The sequence below is a fragment of the Hylaeus volcanicus genome, chromosome 2, assembly GCF_026283585.1.
Source record: "Hylaeus volcanicus isolate JK05 chromosome 2, UHH_iyHylVolc1.0_haploid, whole genome shotgun sequence".
Lineage (NCBI taxonomy): Eukaryota > Metazoa > Arthropoda > Insecta > Hymenoptera > Colletidae > Hylaeus > Hylaeus volcanicus.
Window position 1 is genome coordinate 5,666,392 of NC_071977.1, and position 23,051 is coordinate 5,689,442.

At 38.1% G+C, this 23,051-nt stretch overlaps 4 protein-coding genes across 5 annotated transcripts in view; 2 read left to right on the forward strand and 2 right to left on the reverse strand.

Annotated features, from left to right (window-relative positions):
* The window catches only part of LOC128872990 (rootletin), an 18,692-nt gene extending 5,326 nt beyond the window's left edge, over positions 1-13,366 (forward strand). Inside the window, exons 2-27 of one of the 2 annotated variants that reach the window (XM_054116224.1) lie at positions 3,718-3,810; positions 4,519-4,737; positions 4,800-5,002; positions 5,077-5,458; positions 5,515-5,667; positions 5,746-6,048; positions 6,160-6,396; positions 6,476-6,612; positions 6,678-6,838; positions 6,922-7,052; positions 7,109-7,471; positions 7,533-7,892; positions 7,963-8,155; positions 8,221-8,580; positions 8,651-8,836; positions 8,916-9,160; positions 9,228-9,443; positions 9,498-9,699; positions 9,761-9,873; positions 9,951-10,127; positions 10,191-10,298; positions 10,372-10,551; positions 10,637-10,849; positions 10,927-11,232; positions 11,310-11,693; positions 11,752-13,366. In XM_054116224.1, the coding sequence (XP_053972199.1) occupies positions 3,718-3,810; positions 4,519-4,737; positions 4,800-5,002; positions 5,077-5,458; positions 5,515-5,667; positions 5,746-6,048; positions 6,160-6,396; positions 6,476-6,612; positions 6,678-6,838; positions 6,922-7,052; positions 7,109-7,471; positions 7,533-7,892; positions 7,963-8,155; positions 8,221-8,580; positions 8,651-8,836; positions 8,916-9,160; positions 9,228-9,443; positions 9,498-9,699; positions 9,761-9,873; positions 9,951-10,127; positions 10,191-10,298; positions 10,372-10,551; positions 10,637-10,849; positions 10,927-11,232; positions 11,310-11,693; positions 11,752-12,033 (5,907 nt within the window). In that variant the 3' untranslated portion in view covers positions 12,034-13,366. Of the gene's footprint in view, positions 1-3,717; positions 3,811-4,118; positions 4,434-4,518; positions 4,738-4,799; positions 5,003-5,076; positions 5,459-5,514; positions 5,668-5,745; positions 6,049-6,159; positions 6,397-6,475; positions 6,613-6,677; positions 6,839-6,921; positions 7,053-7,108; positions 7,472-7,532; positions 7,893-7,962; positions 8,156-8,220; positions 8,581-8,650; positions 8,837-8,915; positions 9,161-9,227; positions 9,444-9,497; positions 9,700-9,760; positions 9,874-9,950; positions 10,128-10,190; positions 10,299-10,371; positions 10,552-10,636; positions 10,850-10,926; positions 11,233-11,309; positions 11,694-11,751 lie in introns of those variants that run through there. The other variant, XM_054116225.1, reaches the window with a different exon arrangement.
* A 260-nt stretch (positions 13,367-13,626) lies between these two features.
* LOC128872993 (protein Peter pan) lies at positions 13,627-15,606 on the reverse strand. Its single transcript, XM_054116229.1, has 6 exons — positions 15,474-15,606; positions 14,974-15,254; positions 14,683-14,893; positions 14,284-14,610; positions 13,875-14,208; positions 13,627-13,812 (listed from the first exon to the last, which is right to left on the reverse strand). The coding sequence occupies exons 1-6, from the start codon at positions 15,489-15,491 to the stop codon at positions 13,727-13,729; spliced, it is 1,257 nt and encodes a 418-aa protein (XP_053972204.1). The 5' UTR covers positions 15,492-15,606; the 3' UTR covers positions 13,627-13,726.
* A 2,128-nt stretch (positions 15,607-17,734) lies between these two features.
* On the reverse strand, positions 17,735-20,201 carry LOC128872994 (uncharacterized). The gene is made up of 2 exons (XM_054116230.1): positions 19,779-20,201; positions 17,735-18,954 (listed from the first exon to the last, which is right to left on the reverse strand). Exons 1-2 carry the CDS (start codon positions 20,067-20,069, stop codon positions 18,031-18,033), a joined length of 1,215 nt encoding a protein of 404 aa, XP_053972205.1. The 5' UTR covers positions 20,070-20,201; the 3' UTR covers positions 17,735-18,030.
* A 236-nt stretch (positions 20,202-20,437) lies between these two features.
* Positions 20,438-23,051, forward strand: part of LOC128872670 (transcriptional regulator ovo) — a 98,424-nt gene continuing 95,810 nt past the window's right edge. Inside the window, exons 1-2 of the mRNA XM_054115601.1 lie at positions 20,438-20,542; positions 20,774-20,986. The gene's annotated coding sequence lies outside the window, so the exon portion shown is untranslated. The remainder of the gene's footprint in view (positions 20,543-20,773; positions 20,987-23,051) is intronic.

Consider the following 23,051-nt stretch of genomic DNA (forward strand, 5'->3'; position numbering starts at 1 on the left):
CGCTATTTATTTTTCTTACGTCTTTAATTGTAGAATACGTAAATTAGCGTGTTCGAAAGTTCCCGGATGGTTTTTGCGATTTTTCTTCCGAAAGAAAAGTATTAAAAAAGTTTTGTTAGATCTAAATTACGATCCACTTTGCGAGTCGGCATCTGCCGGAGTTTGAACAACCGTGTAAAGCATGAATCAATTTGGTATTCGTAGCGTTTAATCGAAGCTTGTTCCGGCATGGTCAAGGACGAGCATGAGCGTCCCTTTGCGAAACTATGTGACCGTGAATTCTCGCGTAGAACGAGCCCGAATTCTCTCACGCTACGATTCGATGCACTTATAAGCGCCGAGCGTGCGCCAACGATCGATATCAACCACCGCGATTCTTTGGTATGATTTCGGAGATCCTCTTCGCGTTCTCGCCACCGCAAAAAGCTTCCCAACCTTTCGCGATGAAAATCCTCGGATGCCGTAGTTCGATGCTCCGCTATCTCTACGATTGCCAAAACATTTTTCCAGCGATTCGCCTCTATCTCCGACCGGAAGACGACCACGCGCGAGAACAATCAACGACGGAGATGGGCAAACTTTATTCTAATAATAGACGGGGGATGCATTCAACGAATCACGAATTATTCGCGTCTGTTCGATAAAAGGATTAAATCTATGTCTACTAGATCATTTCATAAGTAATGAACACGCAAGAGTTGGAGAGATTGAAAATCAAGCGACAGCTGTTAATATCTTGTGAGGTTATTTATTGCATTAATATCAATGCTACTAGTTTACTACAATTTTTTATCATTTATTCTCCTCGTTGATTTCATTCTCCTTCATTGGTTTGTGACGCGCTAAGAATCAATTGTAACGGGACATTTTTTTGTTACTACAGTAAAGTCTCCTTAAATGCACAAATTTCTCTACGATAAATGCACAGAAACCATCTCCACCACTGGGGGTAATACTCCTTGAGGGATCCAGGAGTTCGATCGCAGAGTAGTGTAACATGATCCAAGATCAGGTATCTCGGTGAGTTGTGTACACTAATACAACGATAAAACTCACAGACATACCCTGATGTTTTCTTTATTCGCTGTCCTCTATGTTCATCGCATTCCCCCTTCACTTTTTAAGCTGTGTACCATTTCATCGCCTCGCAGCATTTTTCACCATACTACGATAATAATATAATGGGACATGAATTTCGGCTGTTCGAAAATAAAAAGATTGTCAATCATAAAAACGCTTTTCCTAGCTTTTTTAATTCGCGTTTTTAATTCGCGCTTTTGCATCTCGACGATGTATTTATCGAAACTTTGGTTCACGTTCATAAAAGAGATCGAAGCAGTTGAATCGATATTTTTCATCGATGAATTAAATTTGAAAACGAGCGTGAGCAAAAGCCATTCGCCAACTACCGACAAGTGGGAATGGAGCTTTACACGTTACGGAGCGTCCAGTATCCCAGTGTTATCACCGACAGGACAGAAAAAAAAGTGAGAAAAGAGGGACGAGACACCAGGGAGGAGGTGAAGAAGTCTCAACGACCCGCGGACCGATCGTCTGCAAAAACTCGTTTAGATAGGAAAGGCGAGCAGTTCAATCCGGTTCGTTCGTTTACTTTGACACGGTTCAAACTCCACGGAACACGTTCGATGATTACCAATTTGACAATTTGTCGCTGGGACGTTGCATTTAAACAGAAAACATCACTGACATTAATTGCCTTACAAAACACGCTGTTTCAGCGCGTCGACCGCCACGTCGCCCATATATGGGTGACGGAGCTCTTTTTCTAAGAAACTTCAAAATTTAATTTTAAAGGCTAAGTCTAAAGAGACAAATCACAAAAAAGGTTACATTCTACAGTTTCCTATTGTCTAGCGGATATCCTATTAAATAAATTGCTAAAAAAAAAGGATTGTACACAGCTATGATTTTCACGCTAAGGTGACTTCCCCGTTCGAGACAATTTGGTCGAATTCGACGAATTCCGTCGTCGCGAGTTCCCTGACACGGTGAAATTAGCGGAGTCGAGTTCCAAACTCGATATCGGCCCAGTCGAGACACGTGATCGAAAACAGCCCGCAAATTTCCGAACGAGAAAACTTTTCGACGTCGTTCGCCGCTGGTTAATTGTTATTACTATCGTGGCGAGAGATCGAGCGTACCCGACGCGGTTTATCTCGTCGCGATTGTTAGGCCAGCTGCGGGATTCTCAGAGGGCTGCATCAATGGCGAGCCAGCCAACGTACGTTGAACTTCGCGGGTCGTTTTGTACGCCGCAGGCTCGAAAACGATGATAATTGCGACACAGAGGAAGTGAACGTGGTGTATCGATAAATACACTGGTGGGCATGATTATAAGACACCCAGAAAAATATTGGTATAGGTACATAATAATGTAGTTATATTAAGTACGTAATTACTTAAATACTTAAGTAATTAAGTAATATATACTTAAGTAATATATTAAGTAAGTAATTGCGACGCAGAGAAAGTGAACGTGGTATATCGATAAATACATATGATAAGGCAGTAGTCTGTCTAGAGGAATGGGCTAGCAAGGAATTGCGAGAGGATTCTAGGCTTCGAGAATGCAACTTCTTCAAGGTGGAAAACTCAAACAGTGACTATGAAAGGGTCCGAAAAAGGAAAATTCTGCAACAACATCGTCAGCATTTTTTTCTAGATGAAATCATAACAGTTCCCCCGGAAGTTTTATCAATGGCAATCTTCAAAAGTTAGTCTAGCTTTGGTATCGTGCAGACCTCTCGAGGCCTGGGTTAGAACCGCAGGGGGTGGTGGTCTTATATTTTTCGCTGCTATAGCTGGTTAGGAGTCCTAACTGCCCGCAGAAGCAATTGGACGAGGAAACGAGTCGAACGTGGTCGCGCCTCCTCAATTTTCCTCTTTTGGCTGGCGGAGCTTTGTCGTATCCGGTGTCTGGGCGAATGGAAGTAGAAGAAGCACGACCCACTGCCAGGCACCGAATGGCACCAATCGATATGTATATGGCGAGCTTGGCTCCTCGCGAGGATATCACCCTCGGAATACACTGTCCCAACTTTTCCACGACTTTAAATCGAGCTTTTCGGTACGACCATTCTTCCTCCTCCACAGGAAACGCGGGCATTGTTGGAATTGGCACGATGAGACACGAAGGTGTCGATGCTTCCTGGGTAGATAATTCCAAGCGTGATGTAACGAGATCGGTTGGAGCATTGCTTGAATTAGCGTAGCTCTTCGGTAGCAACAACAGTCCCGAGGATGGGATTCTGAAAGCCTTCCTTTCTTCCTGAAGCTTTCCTGGTTGATCGACACCAACCGAGTTGGTCTTTTGGTCGGTACGAGGGTGTCGTTTGATCCCTGATGAAGTTATGCAATGAACAAGCCTGATATGAGATAATATACGGTACTATAGCATAGATAATATTGCATATCACAACGCATCGTAATACATCACGGGTGAACGAGAGAGGAGAAAGCGAACTGATAACGACACTCGACGGCTCTGTTTGTTGTTTTCACGGGGAGATTATGTTAAACTAGCGGAACTGTAATAGGTTTGAAGTGCATGTCCTGAAACCCCGAGACATAAGTTACGAATTCATCTTCTCCGTCGTTGTTTCGTCCTCTTCTTTGCTGATTATCGTTTTGGTGATAATTCTGTCTGTAATAGTTACCTTAGAAATATATTCTAAACTTTAAATTTACGTGTTGCAGCCGTTATCCAAAGGTATCTCACAGATATCGATGAGGGGACAGATGGAAAGGCGGCGACCACCGTTTCTCAGAGGTCCTAGCAAGACGAAAGAGGTATAATTCGTCTTCTAAAGTATGCATGAAACGCTACACAATTGGATGTATTTTCTTTGAATAATAGAATTCTATATTGACTTTCGAACGGCCTTGAAGTAGTTATGTCAAACAACTGGGATGAGACATGTAGATAAATACCTTGAAAAATGTTAATTTTACAGTTTGTTCTCCTCACATTTTATTTTGATTTATTCAACAATTTTTAAATGACGTATAATAAAAATTAAATTACCTTTTTTGGAGGGAAAATATTGAATGAATGAAAAGGTAGGTATCTACCTGTATATACCATTCCAAAAAAGGGAAAAAAAATGGCGACGTTTAAAAGGACGCAGAGCGCTGGCAAGCAACTGGCAACAGTAAACAATAAACAGAAACATAACCTGAATTATAAATGCACAGTGTGACGTTTGAATTAAACTGTTCTATTATGACATATTTGAAGCTAAGAAAAAAAAATATAGTCATGTAATATAGATATTCATAATAAAGATAGCATGCACATTAACAAACATAATTTATATTGTTTCTCTTTTTAACTTTAACTCTGAAATAACAATGACTTTATGATACATTCATAAATTGCTAATCAGTGTAGACACCTGTTTGAATTTTGCAAGGTATTGATTCATGAAAATTTTGGTATACTTTTCACTGTGTAGCATTTATATCCCATTGTTTATACAAGGAGCGCTACTCTTGCAGACAGACAAAAATACAGGTAGTAAAATGGATTCTTCGAGGAGCAGTGGTAGAGGGGAATGCCCAGGTGAAGAAGATCTGTCGCCTGATGCTCTGGTTAGACAAAACTATGAGCTACGTCATCGCCTCGAAGAGGAAACATCTAATTATAAGAGAAGGCTGGATACATATAGGCAAGCCCAACAACATCAAGCTGCTCTTGTTTCTCGATTACAAGCCAAAGTAAGATTTACATCCTTCTGGATTTTAACTCTTGGACTTATAGTAATGGTTCGTGCTTTCAGGTTTTACAATATAAGCAACGGTGTTCAGAACTAGAGAATCAAATGGCGGAATCTGTTGTATATGATTCTAGTAAAATTTTAAATTCCACACCTCCTGCAACCTCTGCTTTAGATGCAGCACATCACACATTAAGAGAGATACGCGAAGAACAAATTCACGATTTAGATACCGCGTTGAAAAAGCTCGCGGACGAACGCAGAAGGTGATATTTCTTTACTTTGTTCCAAGATGAAACATGTTTAATACAGATGTCTAAAACTACCATACTTTGTTCAGATGCGACAAATTGTTACAATTAAATACAGCATTGAAAGATCAGTTGGAAGAATCTCATCACACCAATGAAGCAGTCACTAATGACCTGCAAAAGTTAAGCAACGACTGGGACGTCTTAAGAGAAGAGTTGGCTATCAAAGAAGAAGAGTGGAGAGAAGAGGAACAAGCATTCAATGAATATTATACTTCGGAGCACAACAGATTATTAAATCTCTGGCGTGATGTTGTTTCTGTAAAACGATTATTTGCAGAAATAAAATCTACTACAGAGAGAGACTTGTTAAAGATGAAGAACAACATTACTTCTACTTTTAACGATGTTTCATCGGCTTGTAGTAACGCAGGATTCGCTATGAAAATGCATGCAGCTGTACAACCAATGGTAAATTAATGTTTTTACATGGAATTCTGTAAAATTTTAATCTGATCGTATTTTAGATATCCCAGCAAGTTCAACAAGCACAGGAACAAGTTGCAACGGATTTGAAAGTAGAATTAACTACGCTTAAGCAACAGTATGACGCAGCTCAAAATGAGATTCGCGTGAAAGAAGACAGAATCAATCAGCTTATTCGCGATGTTAATACTCTGGTAAATTCTACGGATTGAATGTTACTGTAAACGTTGCGAGTTGTATTTTGTATGATAACAATCACGTTTTATATTTAGGAAGAAAGATGTGGGGAGGCAGAAGCGGAAGTGCATCGCAATGTACGCGTACAAGATGACATTGAAATTTTACAGTCCGCACTGAGAGACATAGCACACGCTGTAATTCAGGACGCAGAGGCACGCGAGATCGAGAGTTCACAGGCGCCTCCTCATCTTCATCTGTCTCCCAGTGCACCAATTCCCCAAAGATCACCAAAAAGAGGTACAAGAAGCAACACCATTCCAGCCTTTGCTGAAAGTACAATCAGTGCTGTGCAAGCAGCTCTGCATAAATATCAATTGACTATTCACGAGCTTCAGGTGTGAAGATTTTATATTGCGTGTTTTGGTAAATTGTAGGAATACAAATTCATTGTATACGATGCCTGAAAAATGTCTGTACTAACGCGTTTCAATGATTTATTGTGTTAGGTAAAATTACAAACTAACAAAGAACAGTTGGTCGCGAGTCGAAAACAGTGCGACAACGCAGAAGAAAATATTAAAACTTTAGAAAAGAGAGCTGAAGAATTGATCACTGAATTGGACGCTACTCGATCTCAATGTTCGCAACTGAGTCAAGAAAAAGATATGCTACAGAAAGGTCTCGATACCGTGAGACTAGAAAAAAATGCACTCGACAAAAGTAGAGTGGAAATTAATAGTATGGTACGATTCTTTTTCTTCTTGATAAAATTATGGATACCTTTTCTTAACGTAAACGCTGATGCAAAACATTTATTTCTAGGTGGAAAATTTAAACAGTGACTATGAAAAACTCCAAAAAGCTAATAACAAATTGCAGAAGCTTTGCGATAATTTGGAAGATGAGAAATTATATCTTCAAAGCGAGCTCGATAGAGTGTCTAAAGAAGTAGAATTAAGGTATGTCGAATAACAACCCTAACTCGTATTGTTACCGATTAATGCACTGTCGATTGACCTACTAGGGAACTGAGTCTTCGTTCAGAAGAGGGTAGATGCAGCAAAATGAGGGAAGAATTGTTAACTTTACGAGAAGAATTGAATAAAGCGTACCTTGCAAAAGATATGCTAGATCAACAAAAACTGGAAACAGATGGATTAATTTCGCAAATTGAAAAAAGCAAAGGTGACTTTGCTCAAAGACTTATTTTAATTTTCGCTGGCATTTCGTTTATTTTCTGTTTACTACGAATCAATATTACCATTTAGGTGACTTGGAACTAGAGTTAGAACGCTTACTGCTGGAGAAGTCGGACATGCAGGAGCTTTTAATAAAGTTAGAAACAGTTTGCGGTAACCACGAGCAAGAGAAACAGAGATTGCAGGAAGAACTAAAAAAGGTAACGTTTCTGAAACATTCCGCATAGAATTGTTATCGATATTTCATCGATTTTAGGTAACAGAGGAAAAAATTAAGTTGGCAAGTCAATGTGCGGATCAGCAAAACGATTTGGGTTCGTTGAGAAAAGAACTGCTTCAAGCGGAGCAGACTAGACTCGATTTGGAGTCAGAGAAGGCTACTTTGAACGAGAAAGTGAAATTTTTCGAGATCGAGAAAGAAAAGATTGAAATAGAATTGGCGCAAGTTACTCGCGAGCGTGGAGATCTGAGCAACCAATTATCGGCGTTAGCGCGAAAGAAAGAAACGTTGAACGAGGAGGTAATGAGAGTTCGACAAAGATTAGAACAGGCGAACGAGATGAATGGAAGGATCAATCGAAATTTGGAAGATCTTGTGAAGGACAACGAAGAGAAACAGGTAAAGTTGGTGAACTGTTACAAAGACTGATTTTATTTTTGATAAACGAATGTCTTCGCAGGTACTTCTAGAAACTAACGAAAAAGAAGTTCAACGATTGCAAGAGCAACTCGCATCGATGCGCAGCGAAAAAGAAACTCTGGAAGGTGTCTTATTCGATACTCAAACTAACCTGGAAAATATGCACGTGAAGAAAACGTATTTAGAAAAGGAGCAGAAGGAATTGTTAGTAAAGCAGGAGAGCTTGAAAGGACAAGTAGAAAGGTTGTCGAAGGAACTGGAGAACAGCGAGAAACACGCTCAAGAAGTGAAACAATCTCTGACGCAACAAAGTGGCGATCAAGAAGCTGAATTTCATCAGATTATTTCCAACATGAAGAAACACAGCGAGGATAATATTAAGAAATTGAACGAGGAAAAAGTAATAAGTTTATATAATAAACGTATGCTTCAGAAACGTAATATACAACCAAAATGACTTTTATTTGCAGGAGCACATAAAAATAAACTTGGAGAAAAAGCTTCAACAGTCTTTGTTGCAACTTTGCGGGGAGAAAGACAACGAGATAAATCAATTGCAGCAGAGGATAGACGAAATGCAACAGCACATGGAAAATCTATGTCAGCAACACGAAGAAGTTCTTCTTAGAGCAGAGAATGATAAACAACAAGCTCTTCTCATGGGTACTTGACACACGAATAGAAAGCGGATAGAAAATTCCAACTTGATGTAACAATATCTTTTACAGCTCATCACGATCAACAAGCGTTAATGGAAAAGCTCGAGAGCGTCTTGCATGAAATAGAAGAGGAGAAGGGTAACGTGGAACGCGTTAAAAGGGAAGCAGCATCGCGCGCGGAACAAGAGCGCAACAATACAAATCAATTGCGCGACGAGTTGAGTCGTCTCAAGACAAAATTGGACGAGGTTAAATTAAAAGCTGACGAGGAGAAAATAAAGCTTGATTTGAAAATTGAAGAACTCTGGAAGGAACGGGAATCAGCGCAAAGGGAATCCGAGGAGTTGCAGGTTCAATTACACATGACCGAAGACAGGGTCGATACCTTGCAGAACCAATTGCACGAGACAATTAGGAAACTTAAAGATGGTAACTTTTATATATTTACTTTTGTCATAATGCGTTTCTTATTCCTTCTTCAACGGAGATACGTTTACAGTTGAAAATCTTAATGAAACGTTGCGCAAAGAATTAGTGGATGTTAGGAGACAGTTGGGCGATTCCACGTATGAAAAAGAAAAATATAATAACAGTAACAAAGAACTACGCGAACATGTGAAACGCATTGAAAGCGAGAAGAGAGAACAGAGCAGGACATTGGAAGAATCGTATCAAAAAATTGCAGGTACACGTTAATCGTTAATTAAGACTATTGTTGTTGTATTCATTCACGCTTTACTATTATTATTATTATTATTATAAAGCACTGGAAGATATGAAGGTAACTATAGACGCAGAGAGATCCCGTCTTCAATCACAGCTTCGCGATATGGAACGAGAGATGTTGCAACTGGAAAAACAATTGCGTTTCACTCAAGACGAATTGCAGAAGTCTCATCAGAGTAACTCTCAAGCACAGAACGACGAGAAGGAGTTGCAAGCACGACTGGCAAACGAAACGGAAGAAAGAGAGCGTTTGCAGCTTCAACTGCATCAAGTGAAGAAACAGGTAAACCATCGAACAGAGTCGGGTGTAATCAATTACTTTCTAATTGTAATTATTAATCACTGATTAGCTGGTAGACACGGATAATAACTTGGAAGTGACCAGACAAGAACTTGGAAGACTGCGTTCACGTTCTGACGAAGAGGATGGTAGGTGGAGGACCAGAGAACAAGAATTATTGGTTCGACTCGAGGATTGTCGATGCCGTGAAAGAAAACTGGAGGATCAAAAGCATAACTTGGAAGTTTGTTTGGCCGACGCCTCTCAGCAAATTCAAGAACTGAAGGTGAGATTAAAATGAAGTATTGAAGCTTTCAAAATTTAATTGTAAATCATTTAGGCTCGCCTTGGAGGATCCGAAGGACGAGTTAGAGCTTTGGATGCTCAGTTATCACAGATGGAAGTTGCGAAAAAGGAAGTCGAGCAAAAATTGAGTAGCGTAGGCTCTACTCTACGACGTATCGCGGGAATTCAAATGGACGGAAGCGTTAACATGCCCTTTAAATTGATGAGCCCTTCGAGGAGATGGAGCCCTGCACGAGGTACATAATCAACAGATTATTATAGATGATTAGCAGTTAACATATTTGCGTTGTAATTCAGTTCAAGACCACACTGACTCCAACAGGGATGTCATACTCGACGTTGACCCTGAAGTTGTTAGGAAGGGTGTGCGATCCCTTATGCAACAAGTGGCTCAAATCGAACGCGAAAGGGTACCTATCATTTCTTCCATCGCAGTTTCTAATTATCTTCTAATTGATTTTACATTATACTCTTGTTCGTCTTCCAGGACGATTATAAAACTGAATTATGTAACTTGAAGAAGCAACTGACCGAAAATGAAGAGAGTCAGAACAAGTCGGACACTCAAATAAACATGTTATTAAACAACATACGAATTCTACAAGACGAACGGAATTCGCTGGAAGTAAAGCTTTCTCAGAAACAGAGCGGTTACGAAATGCAGGTATGTTTCGTTTGTATCTTTTGGTAGCAACGTTTCTGCTGTCGCTTATAAAGATTATTTTAGTTGAACGCTTTACAACAAAAAAGGGAAGAATGCGAGCAGTTATGCGAGAAAGTTGCGAATCTTGAAGTTATGTTGAGCAACAGTTCCGACGAGAAGACTCAGTTCGAAGTAAGAAAGTATATTCATCGTTTTCATCGAGAAGACATTTTGCTTTGGTATTAAACGATCGCCAATCTTCTAGGAAAAATTAGAAAAACTGAAGCATGCATTAAATAGAGCAGAGAACGATAAACGTAATTTACAAGAAGAGTTTAGCAGAAGCGAATCCCGTGCTACGAAGTTGGAGTTGCAGAGAATGTCGTTGGAAGGTGATCTTCAAAGGTTGCAAATGATGTTCCAAGAAAAGGAATCGAACATCCACGTGTGTTTCTTATACCTACAACATTTTTACTCGAAGAATAATCGCAACTAACAACGGCAAATTATTTATTTTATTCTGTTCTCAGAAACTACAAGAACGAAACGAAACTCAAAGTCGAGCCATGGCGAGTTTAGAAGAACGTTGTGCTTCGTTAAAGTCTACGATAGAACAATTGAATCTTGCATTAGAAAAAGCATCCAATACAGAAACCGAATTGAAGAGCGAAAATAATGCTCTGCAACGTAACATCATGGAACTAACAACTTCCTTACAGACTTGTAACGAAAAATCTAAACAGGTATCTATGTATAAAATCTCGACATCTTTTCTATAAAATCTGTACGAAGAATGTACATTATATAAGTTTCATTTTAGTTGCAGAAACAACTTACGAATACCGAGAACGATCGAAGAGTATTATCTGAACGCGTAGAATCTGTACAACAGTCTTTGAGTGATCTGAAACGTACAAACCAAACGTTAACGGACCAAATAGCTCGTCTACAAAATGAACTAGCGAATAACGAAGTGCAACGTTGCACTTTGGAATCGCAATTAAGATTGATTAGTTTCCCGCAAGAACAGAGCGTGAACAAAGACGAAGAACTTTTGCGCCAGTTGCAAACCGCGCAAAGGGAGAGAAGCGAAATGAGAGGAAAGGTGGACGCTCTCAGCGATAAGGTATATTTACGAAAACATGTAACTCTTTTCAAGGGTGGAGGTTTTTAAGAACATTGGTATGTTTCTTTGTATTCTAGATGAAACTGTTAGAAACGGACAAACGCAATTTAGAACGTCAGTTATCTTTACTTAAGTCGACCGGCGTTCGTAGCAAGAGTTACGAACGTCCTGAGAAAGCACACGCGGAATTATTGGGTACAAGCTTCGACTTGGATCATTACGAACAGGAGAACAGAGAGCTGAGATTAAAAGTCCGCAGATTAGAAACTCAGCTTGCAGAAAAGGAAGCTGAGATCATAAGAGTGAAGTCGAGTTATGCTCATACTCATTCTATATACGATTACAGCAGAGATAGAACAGGAGAAATTGAAAGACTCAGAGCTGCCCAGTTGCAAGCTGAAAAATTGTTAGAGGCGAGAGAGCAGAGTCATCGTCAACAGGTCTTACGACTCGAGAATCAGGTACGCATTTTTGTTTAAATTTATCTATGGGGAATCTTGATGAATGTATGGATTATAGATTCAATTATTGCGAGAGCAACTGAACCAAGAGATCAAACGTCGACAATTATACGTCCTGCGGAGTTCAAGAGCTGGTAGGGAAATGCAACAATTGAGGCAAGCCTTAGGAGACTCCTTGAGAACAGTAGCCCAAGACCCATCGTTAGATGCTGTACTATTGGAGCACGAAGCTCGAAAGTTGGATTCTACTCTGACAAGTACTACCAGTCTACCGCCATCGTTAGCTTTACCATCGCCGACATCTTATGATAGATCTTCCACACCAGCACAGCTGAAATGAATCAACGATATCATTGCAGACTGAATTAGATATGAAAACTGCCAGTGTTCAATGATGTTTACAGAAAAGTAGCGTATCAACGATACTTTCGTTCATGGGAACATGGCCTGACGTTATTTATGCTAGTCGTGAATGTACTTTAAATTCATTGCCATATCCGTGTAAACCTCAGATTAGTGTTACTTAATAGTATTAAGATGGAGGGTATTTTAACTTTTTGATAACGGTAGTTCGGCATATTGAACTTTTTACGTACATTTTTTTATACGAGTTTAGAACATTTTATCTGGTAAAATCAATGCAACATTATGAAATGGTCTAGAGCAGAGATGGCGAATATTTTACATACCATACTTCAGCTTTTTCCACAGATGCATTCAGGTGCTCCATACAACTCATTCTTTCTTTCTCTCATACATACATACACACATACACACCTTGTTCACATTCTATAATTATAAATTGTTAGAAAAATAGGATGAACATTGTTTAACGGATTTTTCATTTCAAAAAAGTTAGTAGGTGCAAGGATGCAATGCACCATTTTATAATGAGCCAACGCGCCATATTTGACGCGTACGCGACCATCTCTGTTCTAGAGAGTTTACTTTTTTAACTATTTCTATACCAAACTACTTTTATCGTAGTTCAAAATTTTCATAAGAAAAACAATCTCAATCCGTCCATTCATTACGAGAATTGTAGTCTTTTATCATTAGCATTATATTAACTTTAGAAGTTAAATATAAATTAACGATTAATTTATTTTAATATTACATTGCTATGTTACGAATACATATTCGGAGCGGCAACTGGCAAGCGTACGTTAATGATCCGTATAATGGAGAGCACTTTCGAAGTAAGATGTACCAGTAAGAATAATGCTATCTTTAGTCTCGTCTCGAGACCAAAGAGGATCACCAAACAAAAGCATTGTAGTGATATGCTTCTGATTATGCGATAGATGAGTCACTGAAATCTGCCACAGCTATAAAACGTAGAGAATGGTACCTTATAAGAAAGTACCAAAGACGACACATATAGTTGGCAAAGAATGGATTGTGTCTATTCTTTACTGTTAAGAATATAGACATCTAATCCACCAAAAATATTTAGCTGGCTTAATTGAGCTGTCCTACTTGCGGATCATAGGATATTGAAGTATTTGGAAACGATTCTTTACCATGTTTTACGTAAATCCTGATACTTTCTGTAAGGTTAATATTTTAGTGCTCAAATTCAATTGTCGTACAATTTTTCGTTACTTCCGTTGACGAAAATTATCATGGATCATATTTAAGTGTTGCAAGTATTTTAATATACATTTTTTTTTATATTTATATCGTAAATGATTTGTTGTTCTAACAACTGTGGTAATCGAAGTGAAAATTGATCTATTCAAATTAAGGTTTAAAAAAAATATCAAAAGAAAGGAGCTTTTATGATGCTAGTCACGACAAAATAATATTATTACTTTTAATATTATACAATTATACGGTACGTTAATTAATATTCACTTTCTTAGAAATACATATACATATATGTATATGTACAATAAATGATCTAGTGCAAATTTAATATGTGTTGACAAAGTTCTTCTAAAAAAATTGTTTTTATTAAAAAATATTTTATGTAGCATATGTACAATAATGTTTTATACGATTAACGTTTATAACGTTTTCTCGGTATCACGCTATTCCCGAAGTTTTTGTTTCTTTACCTTGTATTTGGGAGGATAACTTTTAGTCCTCTTTCCGTTAGGTTTATTTTCAAAAAGTTCTGCAATACAAAATTGATCAATTATGTTATGTCGATGAATTTAATTAGACTAAATTAATTACCTTTATCGGGTTCTTCTCCCACTTCGTCGCGATAATATTGCGCATCGTCGTCCTCTTCTACTGTACTCTTTTCAGCAGATTCCTTTGCGTATTTCTTCAATAACGTTTCATTTTCCGTCTTCTTTCGCATTCCCTTCAATGATTTTTCTTTGTGTTGTTCCTTCAGTATTTCTTTCTTTTGCTTGTTCTGTTCTTGTATCTTTTTCCGTTTCTCCTTTAATTTCTTCTTCTCTTCGCGTTTTTTCTTGATTAGCAATTGTTCCTCTTCCGTTTTGTGAATATACTCGTGGAAAAGTACCTCGCCATCCAAAAGTCCATCCTCAACTTTAATTAACTAAAGGCATTTGGAAGATACATATTAAATCGCTTGAAGTTATCTCTGATCTCCAACAAATAGAAATTTTCGTACCTCTAGCGTTAATCTAGGGCCTAATTCGGAAAGTCTAATTGCACTTTGATTACTCGCATGATTACCACGCGAGGACAGTTTTTGTGGTAACGTAACATGGCTCGCAGGATCATCCTCGGCCTCGCTTTCGGAAACAGTTCCTTTTGTCAAGAACTCCGAAAAATCATCACATTTAGATAAATTCGGTATCTTAGCTTGAACTAATTTTTTGACACCCTTTGACAAGCCAACGGGCACAACTTTAATAGCGTAATGCCTGAGATCGATCGTTTTCGATGTTGAATTATAATTTAAACAAAGACATCGGCGAATTGTACTTAAATTTACCTAGAAACGAACATAAATATGTTTCGCTATAATACGCGGTTATTATTTAGGCACATTAATATTGAAACTTACAGAAGTTAAATTTATGGTGGGGAACATATTTTGGAACATGGATGAAATGAGCTTTAATTGCATGCCCTCTCCACTAAAGTTATTCAATACTACTAATGGAGAATTTTTATATAGTTCCTCGTATACCATCTGCTTCTTTAACAAAGAAACTACGTCACGTGCTAAGGAAAAACTATGCACTTTAAAGGAAAGCGTTGGTCCTCTTGGTACCCTATAGAGCATCAATTTTTCAAGTATTTGATAACATTTATGATACTTCGTAACGTGCGAATAATATAACTGGACTTATACCTGCAAAGTTTAAAGTACATTCCTTGATCTGTCCTTGTGAACATACACATATGCGAAATATGAAACACACCGGCAACGGATACAAAATCTTTAATCGTATTTCGTTTCCTTTCTTTTAAAGACGTTGCCGTATACGGTTCCATGATTTTACGAAAGTCTCTAGTGAGTTCGACTATGTGCTCTCCAGGTAATCCACGATGTATAACGAATGAATGTGGTGCCTTCACTACATCTGGATTTTCATCCACGTTCAACTGTTTATTTTTCTTTACGCACCGACCCTGTAGGATTGGCATACATATTTCTTTTTATTTCACATAAAATCACTTTAGTATCATTCGAAATAATATTCTAAATTTCACTGTCGTACAAGGAGATACAATATCTACGCAAAAGCAACTATTTTTATTGTTTATTCAATTTAGGACTATAGTACAGTATTTCTAGTTCGTAAACATATAGGGAGAATTGATATTTTTTAAGTTAAATCAAATATATACCTTTTTATGACGACCCATGATGTTTCCTTTGATTTGAGGTTAGTTCGCTATCACGTGTACACAACATACACTGCTATGAAGTTGCTGCTATTGAAACAGTTAAGCACAAGGCGATGCCTTCACGATGGAAGAAAGAATTCCTAGTTTTCATGGTCTAGTAAATTCTTAAAAATTTTTATTCGATCGAAAAAGAATATAACGTTTACATAATGTTATATGTATGTAATATAATATATTATACATACATGTATATATATGTATACGATAATAACGATGATATGATATCGTTGTAAGTGAATCGTCTGAGGTACAAAAAAAGTATGTACAAGGTATTCAAAAAATCGATATTATAAAGTTTCGTTCGTTTTCTGTGTCATTTTTACAATTGCCTGTTTACATTTATTGTATTTATGGTAGAAGAAATATTAACGGTTTTGTAACATTCCCACGAGCGGCTTTACCATTCGCTTAATCTTAGCTTCCTTCACGAAGTCAGTGAACTTTCTCATTTAGCGTTAAATCGCCTCGCAACGCCACCAGAAAATTAAAATTTGTTTGCATAATAACCTGAAGACCATTAACATAAATTTCACGCAGTTTAAATTCAAATCGAGATTAAAAGTTGACGGAGACCTTCGCGTGAATTGCGATCCACGAAGACGAAGAATATAATGTTAAATTTCTGATCATTGACTTAGCATTCGTATTGTACAATACACTCTTAACGAGGAGAACCGCGTTTTATCGTGTTTGAGCGAATACCGAACCACGTAAAAGCTACAATGAGAGATCGCGAAACCATCCGGCTGCCCTCCTCGTTCCCATTATGAATCCTGGAAATGACTACGGTTGTTCACCGCGTGGAAGCAAGGATTCATTGTCTGTAAGCGCGGGAACTTCGACGCGACTTGTTAAGCGAAGAAAACTCTTCTCACGGTGCAAAGTTCACGGCCAAGCTCGTCGTCGATCTTTATCTGCCTACCCGTGTCCTGAGACCTCTTCAGAGTCGTTACACGCTGAAATTACGTCGTCAATAACGCGAATAATCTCGCTCCTATGTCCTTGGCTCTTCTTTAATTAACCCTGTCATTTTCTCGACGCTGACACGCTTGTTATCGATTCTTTATCGATCACAATATGATACAATGTAACCTTAACGATATCTTCTGGTAATAAATCAAACATAATCATAGCGAGAATCATAGTGGTACGTGTATGTACTTTTTCTATGACTTTTAATTATTTTAAAGAATTCTTTAGCCAGTTTTCTTTACTTAATTAATTAATTACTTAGTTTTCTCTAGCTTAATTCTTTAGCAAGTTTATTCTTGAGCTAGGGTCGTCCTCGTTTCGTTCGCAGAATAAATTATAATACCCAGTACTTTCCAATTTGTTATGTTCTAGTACCTTATCGATACGCGATATCTTCGTCTCCTTCTTCGTTCCGCATCCTTGATCCTGCACCTTTAGCAACTCCAGAAGAAACACCGCCACGCGTTAAGCCAGTGGCTTTAACGACACTAACAAACTATGCGATTAATTGTACCGATGCCGCATACATAGTTGCGTGGACCGTTCGACGTACAATTTACTTGGCTCTCACCCCTTTCAAGATCAAACAGCTGATTTACGCCGAGCATTTATACAGGACCAATTAAGGTAAAAGTCTCGGTAGTGGTGAATTCCAGTAAAACGAACATCTACTGGTTTAACGTTTAGACCTTTTTATGTTAGGTGGTCCTCAGAGGAATTTATGAAGCTTACAGAAAATGATAATGAGAGTATGATAAGTATGAGAGTACACTAAGATTTTATTTGGTTTTAGAGAGAGAAAGGTTGTGCACCACTGGTGTAAATTGAAGTTAAAGCCCCGCGATGCAAGAGATGAAGACAAATTCATCGTGGTAGTTCCGGCTTCGTCCTCCGTGGCCGTTACGCTTTGAGCGTTGTGATTCGTCAATGGCGACGCGGATAATAGTCGCGGTACGGTGCACCGGCTGCATCTCGAGGTAACGTCTGCCATATGCTAAGCTTGAAAACCGGCCGTGATTTTTGCCAGCATCACTGCCGTAAGGAAATCGAAAAACAGAAACGTAAGGTCGTTCGTTCTTCGACTACTCGATGAACCCTCGACAAGCACTCTCCGTTATGCACGCACTCGTGCAAAATTGCCATCGTTTCGCCTATTCCTTAAACACTCTGGTCTGAAGACGTAAATAAGTACATAGAATATATCACATTAAACAAAATTGCAAACGAAATGAACGAAGGTATCTTGTATTCGTCATAGTAGTAAAAAAAAAAAATAAATAAAATTTATCGATATCAACATGCCTACCACTTTACAAATGAACGAAGGTATCTTATATCCGCCATAGTAATAAAAGAAAACAACAATGAAGTCGCGTCAGTTACTTAAGAACATTTCTATAATGAAAACGTAAATGAAAACGTAAATAGTTCCTCGATGATTCTTTGGTTTGGTTTCAGTAATACGAGAGGTACAAAACATTCGGTTTGTTTACATTATCCTCTGGATGTATCGGTGACGTCAGAGCTAAACAGAGGCCTCTCTAGTATCGGATGACATTGAGGAGCAAGTGGAACATGAACTCGACGAACTCGAACTCGAAGAGCTCGAGGTGCTCGACAGATTTTTAGCGTTGAAATTCATATCGTTAAATTCGATATTTTTTAAAACGGTAGGTTTGTCCAAGTCTTTCTGCCACGACGACGAAGCCGCGCTGCTATCGCTAAGATTTGACCTTATGACATTAGGTGGAAGTGTCTCAACGAGATCGTAATTGATTGTTTTCGTACCGTACATCTCGCAAATAATTTTATTCGACATCGATTTTCTTATAGTTTGGATCTGTCTCTTTGGTCTCTTACTTACAGTTGGCTTATTTTCCGTCAAACATTTGCTCGTTCTTTTCCTTCGAATTTTTGTCTGTAACAAATGTTTGGATTCGATTCTTTGCAAACGAGGTGCAACGTAATTTCCAGCACCCTCGTCCGCGTCTGAAGTTTCAGAAGAATTTTCGTCCTCGTTCCCCATTGATTCGTTAAACGTTGTAATTTCCTGGTCATTTTCCGACGAGGAAATCTCGACTTGGAGAAAATCTGCTGTTTGGATCGATGGTTCCAACGCTTCGCGTATGTCGTTCTTGAAGATTCTGATTTTATCGAAATCTTTGTTAGGCGTTAAAAAATGTTGATCGACATCGAAAAAGGTCGATTTCGAAGATCCAGAAGAAGTTTGTTCGTAGTAACGTTTAAAATAAGCGGTTTTACTGTCGAAAGGATTTTCTATATTGACACCGTAATGCAGGTATGCAAAAATTTCTTTGTCGGCGCTTTTTCGGTGCTTTTTGTAAATTCGAGGTAATGAATCCCCTCTACGACTGTAACCTCCTTCATTTTCTGATAACGTACACATCGGTGGGTCGCCTACGTCAGGCATCACGTTGTCATATACTCTCTGTAGAAATACATTTCCGTTTTAGTGTAGGGATGTTTTAATAATATACAGTTGGTGTAGAAAGTATTTGTACACTGAGCAATTTCCAAAGAAACTATGTGAATTGTAATTTGTTAACTTTTTTTTTTTTATAAACAATCATATTCTACATATTTTTGGAAATGCCTAGAATAGATGCAGTATAAAAAAAATTAGTTATTTATATAAGTTGCAAAATTAACAAGAAAAAAACAATAAATCGATAGAAATACAGGAGCAATAAGTATTCGTACAAGTTTTAAATATTTCAAACTTCATTTAAAAAAAAAAAAAACGAAATTTACATTAATTCTTGTAATAATAAAAAATCTTGTTAATTTCGCAAATTATATAAACTAGAAATTATTGTTTGAACTATATTCTAGAGATCTCCGAGAATATGTAGAATATCATTGATTATAAAAAAAAGTAGTAAATAAACTACAATTTCACACAAAAGTTTTTTGGGAAATTGATGGATGTACGAATACATTCTACACCCACTGTAAATATTCTAAAGCATCGCACGAATTTGATCTGCAGTAAAAGCACTTATCAACATGTGCACGTATTAATTTCATTGATAAAAAAGTGTACACGCTGAATGAAACTAGCAGAGAACACAGCAGGTTGATTCGAGTATTTTTTCGTTTTTAGACTGCATCGATCGAATGCAACAATGTTATATTCCGACAAACAAAAGGACCATTTTGCGATCTGGTCTGCTAAACGAATTTTGACTGACAACTATCGACAGTGCTTCGTCATAACGTACCAAAGATATTTATCAGAGAGAATATACTTACAGATTGCGAATAAAAACGCTGGAGCTGGACGTTTTTCGATACTGGTCTAACCCACGTACTGCAAAGTGTCCTTAAATTAAAGAAATATATCCTCCCCGGAATGCTCTTGGATTCGCACTCGATCCAGTTTCGAGTGTCTTGAAACTGTCCGAATACACTTTTCTCGGCATTATTGCTCGACGATTCTTGACAGTCACTGATACTGCTATCATCCAAAGAGGACGACGAGACGCTGCACTGACTATCACTAGAAGATTCAAAATTATTTGGTTCTTTCAAACACGACCGCATGTTTATTGCGTCAGAGGTAATCTACTGTAGAATACATGAATAGAACCACCCTACGGCGGGAGCCAGAACCAATTATCGATGAAAGATCAACAGAGGGAGCGTTAGGTTCGTAAATCGACATTATCGACATTAATCGAAGTAACTTTGGTAATGGCGTAAACGAGGAAACCCGGTCAATGTAAGTAATAGATAATTGCGTCGGATTTTGTACACGTGACAACATTGGAAGCCAGTCTTGGTAACGACGCGGTTAAGCAAAAAAAAAGGGGTCTTTGAATTTGTACGGTAAGCTGTGTAATTCATAATATTATTGAGGCACGGGCGTGTATATAAACGACGATTTTCGAACGAGGATTTTCGTAATCGGAATGTCCCGCGTCCTCAGTCCGCGTTTGCTTCTCTCGAGAGACGTGTCGGTGCGTAATTGTTGATACATTTCGAATTTCCTGGAAGGAATCGCGAAGGATGTGTTGGTACGTAATTGTCGATACATTTCGAATTTTCTGGAAAGAATTTAACTTTCGTTTGCGTAAAATGCATGGTTCGTGCCTGATTCGTACAGAGGGTGGCGTTCGAATGACTATTGGTTCTGTTTGACCATACGTAATTAAAAATTAATAGAATTAGATAATTTTTAACGTCCACCCATATTAATCTCGTTTAACCATATTTTAAAATTTCGCGTGTTTGACGCTTTTTTCCAGATTTTGCTGAAAATGGAGGGGAACGAGACAGCGCTTTGACTCGCGTAGTATCGTTTATTCTTCCCGCGTGCTGCACATTTTCACGGACCGTTCTCAAAGTTTCAGCGTCGGTGGATGAACATTGTCATTAACATAATTTGTTAATTTGGATTGCAAATCCGGTGCCAGTGTCAAACGAGCAGCACGGAAGTTCAGCAGGGAGCGAGCGTACAGGTATGCGTAACAATTGTTTATACGATGCTTCCGTTTGATTCTATCTACGAGAGGATTTGCGCGAGATACGTATCTTGTTGTGCTCGTTGCGACGAGAGTACGTATCAAAATAAGCCTTACCATCGACAGAAACAGGATGTCGATTAGCTGAACGCTTGTTAGATACAAAGCAAACGGTTTTAAGGTGGCACTTTAATAATATAAATTTTGGATAGGGGCCGTGCCTAGATGTCAGTGGTTCTCAACGTTTTTTGAGAATAAAGATTGGAAATTTGATGAAACTAACCCTTACCATCGACAGAAATAGAATGTTAGCTAGCTGAAGGCTTGTTAGATACAAAGCAAACTGTTTTAAGGTGGCACTTTATGTCAGTGGTTCTCAACGTTTTTTGAGAATAAAGATTGGAAATTTGATGAAACTAACCCTTACCATCGACAGAAATAGAATGTTAGTTAGCTGAAGGCTTGTTAGATACAAAGCAAACGGTTTTAAGGTTATATACGTATATATAAATTTTTAATAGGGGTTGTGCCTAGATATCAGTGGTTCTCACTGTTTAAATTTGAGAATAAAGATTGGAAATTTGATAAAACTAACCCTTACCATCGACAGAAATAGAATGTTAGTTAGGTTGAATGCTTGTTCGTTGCAAAGCAAACGATTTTAAGGTGGGACTTTAATACGTAAATATAAATGTTGGATAGTGCTGTGCCTAGACATTTCGGCACCCAAATTAATTCGTTCGATTCCTCAGTGAAGATTCTATTAAATTTAATTAAATGTAATAATAATTTTTATTTTCGTTAGATTAGTATCATACAATATTTATTTTATCCATTAGAATCGACTACTATTATTATTGTTTAAAGTATGTTTTCTGTAACAAAAACTTTGAAAGCGTGAAAATTGATACTTTTTTCTTCGAACACTCCCAAGAAATTCAATTTTTAACCTTTTTGGCTACAGTTTAGTTTTATTCACAGAAAATATATTAGCAATGTAAAAAGAAATTACATTCATTGAATGAATTTTCCTTTGAAATACACTGAAAAAGTTACTAAATGTATTAGGTCTACCGGAAAGTTCTATCCGTTTTTAGAATAACTTGATTAAACTTTATCGAATAATATAATTTCTATCGTTATTTATGATTTCTTGCCAGCGTGATTGCAATTTGTATCGAATATTGATATGGCATTTTTATTGAATATGCGCGTACTTGTTGAAACTTGTTGTAACCGGAACGGCCAGAACTTTCCGGTTGACCTAATACATCGAGACATGCTTAAAACATCCTAAAAATTGAAAGACAGCTACCAAAATTGTTCTCTGTAAAAAAAAATCGCCAAGGACACCCACCATTTGGCCCTCCGATTTGGTTACCCTTCTTAAACGGTACGAATTTGGTCTCGCGTATGTTTATGGTTGTCGCTAGCGTGGATTCGTTCGCTCGTCAACGCTCTCGCGTATTCAAATTCGTCGTACGAGTCGAATAATACGAAAATTTCAAGTATCCGCACGTAGGCCATTATAGACTCGTGAAACGGGCCACGAGGACGGGTCAGCCACGAATAAAACCGCTCCTCAAAACGTTTTTTTTTTTCCTTTTTTCTTTTTCTCCAACCGGAAGGAACGTTAACCGAATGCGTAATGGACGTGCGCCGTGCATCTCCGTGAATGTGCACGCTCGGGACTCGCGAGGTGAATTACCTTGGAAACCCATCGCATTTTTTCCCCCATTCTTCAGCCTTCTTTGTCGATCCCATCTTTGTTCGCAGCTGGACGCTCGGTGCGGGCTTGTACGCTTCTTCGTTGCCGTTTTCGTGTTTTACCGAACGATTTGCAAAATGTTTGGCGCAGAAATTAATTCCGCGGTTTTACAGTCGATCGTTTGTAACCACGGTTCAAGTAGAAGTATTCAATCGTTGTTAAATTAGCAACCTGGTTTCCATTAGAGTGGATCTATGCAGGGTGTTTAGGCTGTTACTAGTCAGCGTTTTTCTCGTAAATGGTACATATGACAAAAAACTGAAAGAGGAAAATTTTGTTTTAAAAAGGTAGCAT